Raw genomic sequence first — 14,432 nt, forward strand, 5'->3', positions numbered from 1 at the left:
CTGACAGTAGTTTTCTGGGGGCTCTTTGTTCTCTAGTTCTCTGTGTAACTGCGTAGTGACTCCCAGCCAGGCAATGATGTCATTGATCCTAACACACATCACATCTGCCGACTGATCGCTGTCCGCTAACAGGTGTTGGACATCAGAAATGGTTGTTTATGATTTCGTTGCCATGACATATAAAGATCGTTAGCTCATCAATCTACCTACCTAGTCCATTTAGTAAACATCATCAGCTCTAAAGCCATTCTGAACGTAATCCATGAGATCTCCCATAATACCTTATTCTGTACTCTTCCGTGTGTGTGTGTGTGTGTGTGTGTGTGTGTGTGTGTGGGGGGGGGGGTCTCTCTGGGTCTCTCTCTCTCTATGTATCTGTCTGTCAACACCCTGTCCCAAACCTTCAGTGGAGTCTTGGGTCTCTGAAGTGTGTGAGGAGAATCATGCCCAAGGACTCTGACAAACCTGGGTGTGAGGAGGAGAAGAGGACCGATGACGGGGGTGCCGCCGCCGCCTCTGAGGAGATGTCTGTCAGTAAGAGAGCCCGCCAGAGCACCCCCAGCCCTCAGAGAGGGACCGCTCCGCAGTGTGAGTAACAAACAGTGGCGTGGTTTGGCCTGGGCGTCCGGGGCTATAGCCCCAAATGTTTTATGAATACCCCGGGATCTCCGGATCTGTAGAACTGGAGGTCCACACGCTATGTCTATCGATTTAGCGCTGCCCATCACCATCGATTTAGCGCATACAACCCTTCCCCTCAACGAAAATCTCTGCTAGCATCCCCCCCGCCCCCCCAAAAAAAAGACAGCCCCCAATGTTTCAAGATCATAACCATACCACTGGTAACGACCCAAGCCGCAACTCCCCACACAGAAGGTAGCTACAACGCTATGTGGTCCTCTGTGACTCAGTTGGTACAGCTTGGTGCTAACCATGCATCGGTTGTGGATTCGATCCCCACTGGGAGTCACTTTGGATAAAAGCGTAAGCTAAATGGCGATTATTATATGATGTCACGATCAGTAAGCCCACCTGGAGGGAGGCTAGTGGAGGCAGAAATCGTCTCATTGTAATGCATGGAAGGTGTTTGACACCATTCCTCATTGCATTACAATGAGCCCGTTCTCCTCTGTCTTGCACCTGTTCCCTCCCACAGCCAGCCCACCCAGGGTCGTGTCAGTGCAGGAGCTGATGGAGACGGCGAAAGGTGTGAACAACATGGCGCTGGCCCATGAGATCGTAGTGAACGGGGCCTTCCAGGTGAAGCCTTCTGCGCCCCCAGAGGGAAGGTGAGGTCCGGGGGTACTCGTAGAGCAGGGGAGGCTGGGGGGAGGTAGAATTCGGAGGACGGGCTCTTTGTAATGCATGCAACGGAATGAGGAATGGTAATTAAAACATGTGTGTTTCATTTCATTCCATGGATCACAATGAGCCCTGATGAGTCCTCTGATTTCTGCTATGTGGTATTTGTAATTTCTAATGATACATTTGGCCCATTCACTTTTGGGGGGGGGGATTTGTATAAGATTCCATATTTAAAACTGATGTGCTCCGTTTTAATTTTGCTCGCTCTGCCCCCAGTTTGGAAAAAAGAATAAAAGAGATCATGCACAAAGCATTCTGGGATTGCCTGGAGACACAGTTGAACGAGGAGCCGCCATCATATGATCACGCCATCAAGCTGCTGTCAGAGATCAAAGAAGTAAGACGAGAGGGAGAGATGGGATGGAAGGAGAGAGGGAGGGAGAGATGGGATGGAGAGGGAGAGGGAGGGAGAGGGAGGGAGAGATGGGATGGATGGATGGAGAAAGGGGGGAGGGAGGGAGGGAGAGATGGGAGTTAGAGAGAGGGGGGGAGGGGGATAGATAGAGAGAGTTAAAGAGAGGGTGGGAGGGAGGGAGAGAGGGAGAGAGAGAGAGGGAGAGAGAGAGAGAGAGGGAGAGGGAGAGAGAGAGGGAGAGAGAGAGATCTCTAATAGGAAAGCTTACAGCCTGAGGCTCCAAGCGTCTCTTTAGAGGCAAGTTTGAATGTCTTTATTGGTCTGGTCTGTAATGTTTGAATGTCTTTATTGAATGTCTTGTAACTCAGTTCAAAAATTATTTATTGAATGTTTTGTAATTCAGTGGGACAAGGAATTGTCTCAAGGCAAATTGTCTCTTCAACTGCAAGCGAAGAGATGGCAGATACATGACCCACTATAAGAGTAGAATCTCATCAGCTCAAGTTTTTAATTCTACCCTGCTACCCCCTACGTTTTTTTTTCTTCTCTAAACGTTTTTGACATTTAGCAGACGCCTTTATCCAAAGTGACTTACAACAAATACATTTGTCTAATTGAATTGAATCATCTAACCATCAGTCATTGCAAGAAAACAAATCTATGCTATGCTCGGGCCAGGAGCCATTGGCAGTCATAATGCTTTTATTTTATTATTATTATTTCATTTTAAGCGAGTGTTCTGTCCTTTGAACCTTGGTGGAGCAGCACAGAACTCTGTCTGGCCCCAGGAGACTGAACTTCCTTCCTGTATCCCAAGATGTAAAACATGTCAACAGACTATGAACTAAGTCTATGGGACTTTGTGAGCTAAGACAATAGGCCGGTTTCACAGACGAGGCTCAAGTCTAATCCTAGACTAGACTGGAGATTTTACATTGAAAGTGTGATTTAGTCCAGGGCTAGGCTTAAGCCTGGTCTGTGAAACCAGCCTAAGACTTAGGGCCCTTTTCTCAGTTGTCAGGAACACGACTCCTTGCATTCTCTCCTCAGTCCTCCATACACTTCCTACTGATCTAACCCTAAAGCACTGGAGGAGAAGCTAATAATAATAATAATAATAATAATAATAATAATAATATATTTAGAAAGCACTAAAGGACAATCCAGTCTTATTTTCATAAATCTTGCGAGACATATCAAAATAAGCCTGGATTTTCCTTTAACGACAATGATGCCCCCTAGGTTCCTCTATACTACTACTAATAATAATTATGATAATATTTCAAACATTTCCTCCCCTTACACATTCTCCTCCAATCCTCTTTGAGGACGAAGTGAGTGGAGGACGGAGGAGAGGACACAAGGCAGGGATCGTGTTCCTAACAATTGAAAAAAAGGCTCATGTAGCATATCTGCCTCTCTCTCTCTCTCTCTCTCTCTCTCTCTCTCTCTCTCTCTCTCTCTCTCTCTCTCTCTCCCTCTCTCCCCTCCGCCCCTGTAGACGCTGCTGTCCTTCCTGATGCCCGGTCACGGGCGGCTGAGGGTGCGGATCGAGGAGTCTCTGGACCTCACCCTGATCCAGCAGCAGGCGGAGAACGGGGCGCTGGACCTCAGCAAGGTGGTGGAGTTTGTCATCGGGATGATGGGGTCCCTCTGCGCCCCCTCCCGCGACCCTGACATTGTGATGCTCCGAGACATCACTGACCTAGTTCCTCTGTTGAGGTACAGTACCAGTCAAAAGTTTGGACACACCTTCTCATTCAATGGTTTGTCTTTATTTTTTATTATTTTTTATTATTTGGGTGTTTTTTGTTTACTACATAATTCCATATGTTTTTTTTCATAGTTTTGATCTCTTCAGTATTAATCTACAATGTAGAAAATTTCATTTCATTTCAAACCTTTATTTATTCCAATGTCGTCAAGGCGTACAGGTTATTCAACCAGTTATTCAACAGTTAACAATAAACATTGATAAATCAAGAAGCAGTTTACACAGTAAACATAAGACATAATAAAATATAAAGACATATATATAAAGTGCAGAATAGTGGGGGAAAAGACTAAAAACAATTGCAAACTGTCGCAGGCAGATCAGCAATTACATTTCTAAAACTCCCAAAGGACAAAGGTGCATTAATCTTCAGCGTGAGTAAGCCAGTCATTTGAGCGTGTCAAATAGGATCCATAGTTCCAATCAAGTAATGATGTAAGATAATGAGGTAACTTTTCGGTAATTGCCTTAATGATAAATAGATACCAATGTTTATTTCGCCTTATATCTGCCAGAGAAGATCAACCCACTTTCTCATATAAGCTGGAGTGGTGCGTATTATATCTGTCACCAGTGATGCATCTAAGAGCAGATAGATAGACAGAATCCAATGGTTTAAGAGTCGAAGGAGCAGCACCTCTATAAACCACATCTCCATAATCCAGGACCGATAGAAAGACAGAAAGCTTTGACAACCCTCTTTCTGCATGTCATTGTAAAACTGGTTCTGTTCCTGTATAAGACACCAATTTTTTCCCCCCAATTTACAAGCAAGATTGTCTATATGATATTTAAATGGCAATTATTAATCTAGCCAGATTCCAAGATATTTATATTCTGTAACCTCCTCGATGACAGACCCATTTCTAGTCGAAATATGCAAACTATTTTGAGGAATATCTGGAGAGCCCTGGAGAACACCATGAATTTAGTTTTGCTTGCATTGAGTACAAGCTTACGGCCATCTTGCAGAGCATTAAATGAGAGTTGTTGATTGTCAATAGCTGATTGTACAGAGTCAGCAGTGCAGTAGATAATTGTGTCATCCGTGTACAGATGAGCTTGAAAACCATTCAGGGATAAAAGAATGTAATTCATATAAATAGTGAATAAAACAGGGCCCAGGATTGACCCTTTTGTAATGGGTAATCATTCCGACCGGGCTCTCCCCACTTTCACACAGTGGTATCTACCAGATAAATAGCTCTGGAACCAACCGCAAGCACTGCTATCAAAACCAACACGGTATAGTCTATTTAGAAGAGGAGAATGATCAACCATATCGAATGCTTTTGACAGATCAGTAAATAGGGCAGCACAATAATATATAAATAAAGAAAAAACATTGAATGAGAAGGTGTGTCCAAACTTTTGACTGGTACTGGTACGTCAACTACCGGTGCCCTGCTGCTTTAGTCATTCATTCATTAATTCATACATTTTTTTATTCATTCATTCATTTTTGTTTTTTTTTATTGATTTGACTTTATTGATCCTGACTTTATTGATCCTGATCACTAAGAAAACACTCTCTTTTACAATAGCAACCAGGCCATGAGTGTTGGAATGGAGGAGAGTTTCAGAGTGTTGTTGATGTTGCCTGTCTGTCTCTCTCTCTCTCTCTCTCTCTCTCTCTCTTGCTCTCTCTCTCTCTCTCTCTCTCTCTCTCTCTCTCTCTCTCTCTCTCTCTCTCTCTTTCTCTCTCTCTCTCTCTGACCTAATTTTTCTCTCACTCTCATTCCAAGTGGCAGAAACTAAGTAGCCAGTTATCACCCCATGCCGAGGCCGCCTTTAGCCACTATGGCCCTAGACTTTGGAACGGCTTGCCAGAGGACTTGAGGGTGGTAGAGAGTGTGAATATGGTTAAAAGAAAGCTTAAAACACACCTTTTTAGCCTGGCTTTTATCTAGTCAACTTGCACTTTTACTCCTATTTCTGATCTCCTATTTCCTGTTTTATTGTATTGTATTTTATTTACTATTGTTTTTATGTTCAGCACTTGGAGTTGCATTTAATGCATGACTTGTGCTATATAAATCAAGTTTGATTGATTGATTGATTTAGATGTACTGGCTGATTAACCAATTTATGACAATGGTTTACTTTCTCTCTCTATCTCTCTTTCTTTGTTTCTCTCTGTCTGTTTCTGTTTCTCTATCTCTCCATTTCTCTCTCTCTCTCTCTCTGTCTGTTTCTCTCTCTCTGTTTCTCAGGGCGATATTCACCGTTTTGGACGGCATGAAGATTGACATGGCCAATTTTGCGGTCAGCAGCATCCGCCCCCACCTGCTGCAGCAGTCGGTCGAATACGAACGGAAGAAATTCCAGGATTTCCTCGAGAAGCAACCCAGTAAGGAGGACACCATCAGTTCATCTGTTTACACTGTTTTGTTTACCGTTTATTGTTTGCTGTTTATTATTTATAGGTGCTGTCGATTAGCGCACACTGAATGAATCAAACCTTTAAGTTGCTTTTTGAATACTTGGCAAAGCTCCTTATTACATTGGAACATCGAAAGTGTGTGTGTGTGCATGTGCATGCGTGCGTGTGTGTGTGTGAGTGTACCTGTGTGTGTACATGTGTCTGTGTACGTGTGCATGTGTGAAGTTACTAACACGTGCAGCGGTCCACAGATGCCCTGGACTACACTGAGAAGTGGCTTCAGGACACGGTGCAGTCTTTACAGTGTGAGGGTGGGGGGGGCGGGGCTGAGGCCGAGCCCCCCTCGCTCCAGCCCCTCTCTGTGCACAACCATGCCTACCTGCGCCTGCTCACCTGGGACCACGCCTCCGACCCCTTCCCCGAGGTAGACACGCCCAGCGCACCGGACGCAACCTCTCACTGGTCTCCGGCATAACACAGGGGGTCATTGAGGAGATCCATTGTCATCAGTTGTCATTATTGTCTTTCTTTGTTTGTCTTTGTCTCTCTCTCTCTCTCTCTCTTTCTCTCTCTCTCTCCCCCATCTTTCCCCCCTCTCTCCCCCCCCACTCCCCTTTTTCCTCCTCCTCTCTCTCCCCCCCTCTCGCTCCCCCCTCCCCTCTCCCCCATCCACTCTCCCCCATCCACTCTCCCTCTCTGCCCCCTGCTCGCCTATTTCCTCCTCCTCTCTCTCTCTCCCCCCCTCCTCTCTCTCTCCATCCACCCTCCCTCTCTCCCCTGTCCCTCCCTCCCTCTCTCCCCCCCTCCCCTCTCTCTCTCTCTCTCTCCCCCCCTCCCCTCTCTCTCCACCCCCCCCGTCTCGCTCCCCCCTCCCCTCTCTCTCCATCCACCCTCCCTCTCTCCCCTGTCCCTCCCTCCTTCTCCCCCTCCCCTCTCCCTCTCTCTCTCCCCCCCTCCCCTCTCTCTCCCCCCCCCCCCCGTCTCGCTCCCCCCTCCCCTCTCCCCCATCCACCCTCCCTCTCTGGCCCCCACTCCCCCCTCCCCTCCTCCTCTCTCTCCCCCCCCCAGACCCTCCTGATGGACCAGGTGCGTTTCCGGGAGATGCAGCAGCTCCTGGAGCGCGTGGTGGCGGAGGCGGCGGTGCTGCTGATCGTCTACAACACCACGGGGGAGGCCATCTCCGGCCTGCCGGGCCTCCTGGACCGACTCAAGACCGTCGTCAGGGCGCTGCTCGCTGACATGCACACGCCGTGAGTACACAGGGACACAGAGACACGGGGACACAGGGACACAGAGACATAGGGACATAGGGACACAGAGACACAGAGACACAGGGACACAGAGACACAGGGACACAGGGACACAGAGACACAGGGACACAGGGACACAGGGACACAGAGACACAGGGACACAGGGACACAGAGACACAGGGACACAGAGACACAGGGACACAGGGACACAGGGACACAGAGACACAGAGACACAGAGACACAGAGACACAGGGACAGAGAGACACAGGGACAGAGAGACACAGGGACATAGGGACACAGGGACACAGAGACACAGGGACATAGGGACAGAGAGACACAGGGACACAGAGACACAGGGACACAGGGACACAGAGACACAGGGACACACGCCACCATGGCCGGGGTTGAACTGGAACGTAGGGTCGCTGGCATCATATCTGAGGCAAGCAGAAGTGTTAATGCAGGCTTTTGTTATTACCCATTTGGACTATTGTAACGATCTCCTTTCCGGTCTTCCGAAGAAAGCTATTGGCCAGCTGCAATTAGTCCAAAATGCAGCAGCGAGAGATTTAACCAAAACAAGCAGAAGAGCTCATATAACTCCTATTTTAGAGACTCTACACTGGCTTCCTGTTAAGTTCAGCCACGGTTTCTTTGTCTATCACCAATCACCCCCTCCCTCCCTCCCTCTCTCTCTCTCTCTCTCTCTCTCTCTCTCTCTCTCCCTCCCTCCCTCCCTCCCTCCCTCTCTCTCTCTCCCTCCCTCCCTCCCTCTCTCTCTCTCTCTGTCTACAGATCTTGGGATGCAGATGAAGTGTTTGCGACCATCGGTGAGAGGATGTGCGTTGAGCTGAGTGAGTGTCTGTCGGGCCACGGCTTCTCCCCGTTCACCGCCAACCGCCAGACCGTACTGAAGGGTCAGATCTCTGCAGTTACTCTCCAGGACAACACCATCCGCAAACTCATGGGTAACCTGAGTTATTTTGTACTTTGTGTACTGGTCTGGTCTGGTCTGTCTTGGATGGATGGATGGATGGATGGATGGATGGATGGATGGATGGCTGGGCTGGCTGGCTGGCTGGTCTGTCTGGCTGGTCTGTCTGTCTGTCTATGTGTGTGCATGTGTGTGTGTTCAAGGCTGTTCCCCATACTGAATTATCTGTACACATTTTATTGCAAACTCTGGTAGTCAGCCATGTTTTAGGGTTGTGATGTGTTTATTTTTTCTTTCCACATTCCCCTTGACTCATCTCCCCTCTGACAGAGTCCCGGGTCCAGACCTACATGCTCCATTTCCTGGAGTCCAGCCCGCGTAAGAGCGCCCCGTCCCTCCCCGGAGGCCTGGCGCCCGTCAGCAGGGAGCTGGAAGAGATCGCCGTCAAGTTCGGTCGGCTGGTCAACTTCAACAAGCTGGTGTTTTCCCCGTTCTACCAGAAGATTCTCCAGGCCAGCCTGCAGGAAGGGGACGCTCCCGACCTCACCCACGGAATGAGCACCACATAAAAAGGGATCGTCCCGACGCCTTGGTCAGGGGAGGCTGGTGGAGGTAGACATCGGAGGTCAGAGGAGGCTGGTGGAGGTAGAAATCGGAGGACGGGCTTGTTGTTGTAATACATGGAATGGATTGAGGAATGGTGTCAAAGCACATGTGTCTTTAAAAAACGTTCCTCGCTCCGTTCCATGCATTACAACAAGCCCGTCCTCCGTTTTCTACCTCCACCAGCCTCCCCTGTCCTCCGATTTCTACCTCCACCAGCCTCCCCTGGACTACGCTATGCCCTGCTCTTCATTCTATGCTCCTGATTCTGTGGCTGCTAGGGAGTGTTGTTGACAGTATTAAGCGATTTTCAAGCTAACTCCTGACCTGCCATACAAGCTCTGTAGCGTTCACTTCTTACCACTTCGGTGACTAAACCTACTGTATCACAGCTATTTATAGGTTGGCATAGCAACCGCAGGTGAAAGACAAACGGCATACGAGAACCGCATGTTTTCTATTACGTGTAGCGAACGAGGAGTTCTGGTGATGAAACCATCTGGAACTTAGCGAGGGAACCGGAGGGACGAGAGGAGAAAGCACACTGACTTCCTGTAGAAACGTGTTGTGCGTTTATAGGCTTGTTGCGTTAAACACCGTGATTGTTGTAGGTACCTGGGGAGGCGGAGGTAGAAAACGGAGGACGTGCTCATTGTTGTAATGCATGGAATGGTATGGAATTCCTCATTGTGCTCCATGCTTTTACAATGAGCCTGTCCTCCGATTTCTACCTCCGCCGGCCTCCCCTGGTAAATAACGAGGGCAATGACAGGAATCACTGATCGGTGCCTTGACATGGACCAGCAAGATGCATGAGTTGTTTGTATTTTTTAAAAGCCACTTTGTTCATTAATATTTATTAACATTGAAATTCATTGGCGGATAACAACTTACACTGGCTGCTCTGGAAATCTGATTGATCAGCACTCATGGAATGCCTGTTGACCAATCAAATTAAAATCTAAATCAATCAAAATTGAACCCAGTGTGCGCTCCGGCGCTCTCAGAGCGAATTTACGAACGCACCCACTGACTGAACCTCCGTTCGCCTTGTCTCGGCCAGTTAACCTTGTGACCTACGGTATTTGAAGCCTGGTTGATGCAGACAAAATTGGACACACACACACACATGTTTTAAAGTGTTTGCTGTTATTGTTTAACCTATCGCTTGTTTTCTAATGTGTCACTGACTGTAGTTCATCTCTGAGTCATTCCAAGCAGATTGGTTTCCCTGCTTTCTCAGTGTGTTTTCAGTGTACAGGAGCACTGCACTGTAATATGTCAAAGCATTTATGTTCCTGCTTCTCTGTACTTTCTGCTTGAGGCAATGCTGTGATCACCCGTGAAATAAAGCAACGTTCAGCATTGGTATGTGTGTTGTCTTGTAAGAGAGTGGAAGCCTGGTAAGCAGGGCTATACAGCACAGCAGTACATCTTATGCAGGATTATGAGTGGCATACATTTACATTTTACAATTACATTTTTGGCATTTAGCAGACGCCTCAGGCTCTCAGTACCAGCTCAGGGGCCTTGCGGAGTGTCCGCCCTGAGATTGGGAGGTTGTGAGTTTGGGAGAGAAAGCGAGCAAGAAGAGGAAGGGAGGGAGAGGATCAAATCAAATTTTATTTGTATAGCGCATTTCTTACAAGATGCAACTCACTGCGCTTCACACAATGAACATTTTCAGTCAATCAGTCAATCAATCAATCAATACTGACAGAGCCGCGAGCAGGCAAAAGTAAAAACCTGTACTATGTAGCCAGGAAAATTCCCTTGCAGCCCTCTACACATAGAGCGACTACTAGCCAGTTTGCCTACCAGTACCCAGCGGTGGGCCCCCACACCCCCCCCCCGGGGAGCCCCCGCCGCCCCACGCACCCAGCCCGCCCCACCACCAGCACACCCGGCCCAGCCAAGCAAGCACAGACCAAAGAGGCCCCGCACAAGGACGGCCAAGCAGGTGCCCCGGCGGCGGAACAGACCAGGATGAGGGAGAAGAGTGATGGAGAGAGGGGTGGAGAGAGGGATGGAAGAGAGGAAGGAAGAAAGAGACAGAGAGAGAGAGAAATAGAAAAAGAGAGAGAGGGAGAGGAAGAAGGGTAGGATGAAGAGAGGGAGGGAGAGAGAAAGAGAGACAAAGGGAGAGAGAGGGAAAGAGAAAAGGAGGAAGGTGACAGAAGGAGGAGTGACCTCTACTCCAGCTCACACAGCTCAACACTGTCCCCACAGTTAACCCCGGAAAAGACTGACGGTGACCCAAACCCAAGCCTAAACACAGGATAGAGGGGCTGAGTGAAGGTGGTCTGGACTCTGTGGAGGAGGGTCATTGTGTCAGAGGAGATGCTGTAGAAGGACAGAGTACCTGCCTTGTGATCCAGGTACACTCCTACTCTGGAGGACCGAGGGCCTGATACTAAAGTCTCATATTTATTGTGATAGAAACTATAACCATCACTACAACAAAGTAAGCTCCAGGACTTGTCATTGAATCCTAATCTACAGTCGTTACCTGTCCCTGCTCTGCTGATGTCTTTATATGAGACTGCTGTAGAACCCGCCCCAATCCTCTCAACCTCCCAGTAACAGCGTCCAGACAGAACCTCTCTACACAACACCTGATACCAGCCAGTGAATCTCTCTGGATGATCAGGATATGGCTGGGCTTGTTCCATATATGTCACCTTCCTGTTCCCCTCAGACAGAGAGAAGTCACTGTATGCTGTGTTTGGGTCCAGTGTGAGCCGACAGGAATCTAGGAGAAGAGCAGAGCAAAGACCACATGAGAGAAATAAGGAGAGTCAGATATGTACGTCAGCCATCACTCTGCGTATACGTGACGGGGACCTGTTGGTCAACTGACCTCTGTCATTTCAGACAGTCACCTGACACATGCTGAACACTGAAAAGGAAATGTATATATTTTATGAGGGTAGTGAGACTGCTCCCTGTAATCTCTAATTGTAAATTGCTCTGGAAAAATTGTTAAAAATGCAGGCTGACTTTGATGAGTCTCTCCCTCTCCTAGAACTCTCTTGTTCTCAGGGTTTGTGGAGAGGATCAGTGGAGAGAGACTGTCAGCTACTTCAGAATAAACATACTCACATTGGCAGAACTGAGCTCTGGTCCTGGGCTCTAGTGGCAGGAAAACATCCACTTTATTCACTACAGACAGAGGAGGGGGATGAGGGGCATAAAGAGAGACGGAGGGGGAGGGAGGTATGGAGAGATTATACTATATTACACACACATAAACCCACAAACACACACAACAGAAGGTGAGGTGATGAAAGTTGTATGGGTAGAGTTTGTAACCCACCTGTAGTTGAGATGTTGGGCCACTCCCCCTTAAGGAGGTCTTCTAGTTTCTCTCTCAGCTCAGACACAGCCGCACTCACATCTCCAAACAACTGAAGAGGACCCTCAATGATGCTGGGGACGTCTGAAAATACACTGGGACTGGAGAGAGACTGACAACTCTGGAGAGAGAGAGAGTGAGAGAGGGAGGGGGGTGGGGCAGAGAGAGAGATAGATAGAGAGAGAGAGAGAGACAGAGAGATACAAAGAGAGGGAGAGAACAGATGATGAATGAATAAGTCTAAGTTAACATTAGTCTCCTTTCAGTACTGCAGATGGAGGGTCAGTGTCGTTACCTGGAGGAAACGAATGTCATCCTCTGTGTGTGAAAGCTGCTCCAGCTCAGCATCTTTCCTCCTCAGCTCAGCTATCTCCTGCTCCAGTCGCTCCAGGTGTCCTTCAGCCCGACTCACTGCTGCCTCCTGCTGGGTTCTGATCATCTGCTTCACCTCAGAACGCCTTCTCTCAATGGAGCGGATGAGCTCAGTAAAGATCCTCTCACTGTCCTCCACTGCTGCCTGTGCAGAGCGCTGTTAGGACACACACACACAGTTAAACGTGGTGGTGGCAGCATCATGCTGTGGGGCTGTTTTGCAGCCTCAGGCACAGGGAGCTTTGTTCGGGTGCATGGCATCATGAAAAAGAAAATTATATTGACATTTTGAGGGATAATAATATGAAGAAATCTGCTCTTAGTCTAGGCTTAGTTGTCGCTGGGTCTTCCAACAAGACAATGGCCCAAAGCATACATCAAAATTGGTCCAAGGACACCAAAACCAAGGTCCCGGAGTGGCCCGCACAAAGCCCAGATCTCAATCCTATTGAGAATCTGTGGCGGGTGCTTAAAGTGAATCTCCATGCTCGGAAACCATGCAATTTGGACCAGCTGGAACAATTTGCAATGGAAGAGTGGGCCAAAATCCCTGAAGAGACCTTTGCCAAATAAAACACACATTGAGTAAAAAAAAAAGAGACCTTGTGCCAACCTAGTAATGGCCAGGGGGCTAATCATTTTGGACGTGTCATTTTTGCCGTTTCTTTTTTCAACTCAACTCATCAATAAAGTATCCTAATCAAACTTAGTGGACATTTTGTGTTTATTATTTTGGAAAGAGATACACTATAAACACTTGTTTATGTTAAACGTTGTTAACAGTAATTTCCATGGGGAAATCAAGGGTTTTGTCTGATTTCACAAGGGGGGCTAATCATTTTGGCCTCAACTGCCTCAACATATGCCACACACGCACGCACGCACACACACACACACACACACACGCGCATGCACATGCACTCGCACTCGCACACACACGCACACACACATGCACACACATAAAGCACAAACACACACACACGTTGTGATTGGAGAGAGGCTGACTGGAGGAGAGTAGTGCAATGGTGAGTCTCCTCTGGTCAATACTTACTGGGAGAGACTCCACAGCCTGTTGGATCTCCTTCAGTTCCTTCTCTCTCTCCTGGAGTCTCTGCTGGACTTTCTGCTGACTCATCCTTAGCTGACTCTGGGGACACACACACTGTTAATGTACACGCTGTTAGGACACACACACACGCACACACACACACACACACATATGTGTGGCGGCTGTGGCGCAGGAGGTAGAGCCGGCGTCTAATGATCGCAAGGTTGGCAGATCGGCAGTTCGAGCCCCGACTGATTGGGGCTGATTGGCTTGATGCATTTGTGGGTGAGAAGCAGGACTTTGTAGTCAACCCTGAATGAGACAGGGAGCCAGTGTAGTGCGTATAGAATGGGGGTTATGTACTTGTATTTGCGGACTCTCATCGGGATCCTGGCAGTGCTGTTCTGGATGTATTGCAGCTTCTGTATGCTCATGCCAGGAATCCCGATGAAGAGCGCGTTGCAGTAGTCCAGCCTTGAGGAGATAAAGGCATGGACAAGTTCCTCTGCATCTGACAGAGTTAGAGTGGGACGGAGTTTGGAAATATTTCTGAGATGATAGGAGGTTTTGCACAGGTGTTTTATATGGTCACTGAAGGTCAGGTGAGGGTCAAACCTAACCCCCAGATTTGTGACTGAGGAGGAGAAGAGGATGACTTGACCATCGAAGATGAGCTGGGATAGCAACCTTTAACCCCTCAATACACAAACACAGTTGTGTGGAAGAGACTTTGGATCTCTGGAAATAATAATTAAATCAGTCAGTGATATTTGCTTTTAGATGTAAACCAGATGAAACAGCCTTTCTACCTTCAATTCTATATTTATCAGAGTCACCAATGAGTAGCTCTGGTTCTTACCTGTTTTTCAGTCTTTTCTGCTGCTGCTAAGACTGTATCATGGCCTTTATGTTCATCTATGGAACACAGATAACAGATACACTGCTGATCAGTACGGCAGAAAATCTCCAACAGTTTGTCATGATGAGAGCAGA

General features: G+C 47.9%; 2 protein-coding genes across 2 annotated transcripts in view; one reads left to right on the forward strand and one right to left on the reverse strand.

Moving 5' to 3' along the window:
- Positions 1–479: 479 nt before the first annotated feature.
- On the forward strand, positions 480–8,630 carry tcp11l1 (t-complex 11, testis-specific-like 1; the record flags this gene model as incomplete). The annotated part of the gene is made up of 9 exons (XM_080544638.1): positions 480–588; positions 1,157–1,289; positions 1,582–1,702; positions 3,222–3,442; positions 5,708–5,844; positions 6,129–6,301; positions 6,946–7,127; positions 7,923–8,095; positions 8,392–8,630. The coding sequence occupies exons 1-9, from the start codon at positions 525–527 to the stop codon at positions 8,628–8,630; spliced, it is 1,443 nt and encodes a 480-aa protein (XP_080400764.1). The 5' UTR covers positions 480–524.
- Positions 8,631–10,856: 2,226 nt separating this feature from the next.
- The window catches only part of LOC308169906 (tripartite motif-containing protein 16-like), a gene marked incomplete at both ends in the record, with an annotated part of 4,006 nt that continues 430 nt past the window's right edge, over positions 10,857–14,432 (reverse strand). Inside the window, 6 exons of the mRNA XM_080544639.1 lie at positions 10,857–11,416; positions 11,767–11,826; positions 11,981–12,140; positions 12,315–12,548; positions 13,443–13,538; positions 14,299–14,432. The exon at positions 14,299–14,432 is cut by the window's right edge and continues 430 nt beyond it. Coding sequence (XP_080400765.1) covers positions 10,857–11,416; positions 11,767–11,826; positions 11,981–12,140; positions 12,315–12,548; positions 13,443–13,538; positions 14,299–14,432 — 1,244 coding nt within the window. The remainder of the gene's footprint in view (positions 11,417–11,766; positions 11,827–11,980; positions 12,141–12,314; positions 12,549–13,442; positions 13,539–14,298) is intronic.

This window comes from Nansenia antarctica (genome assembly GCF_963989245.1).
Source record: "Nansenia antarctica genome assembly, chromosome: 14".
Taxonomy (NCBI): Eukaryota; Metazoa; Chordata; class Actinopteri; order Argentiniformes; family Microstomatidae; genus Nansenia; species Nansenia antarctica.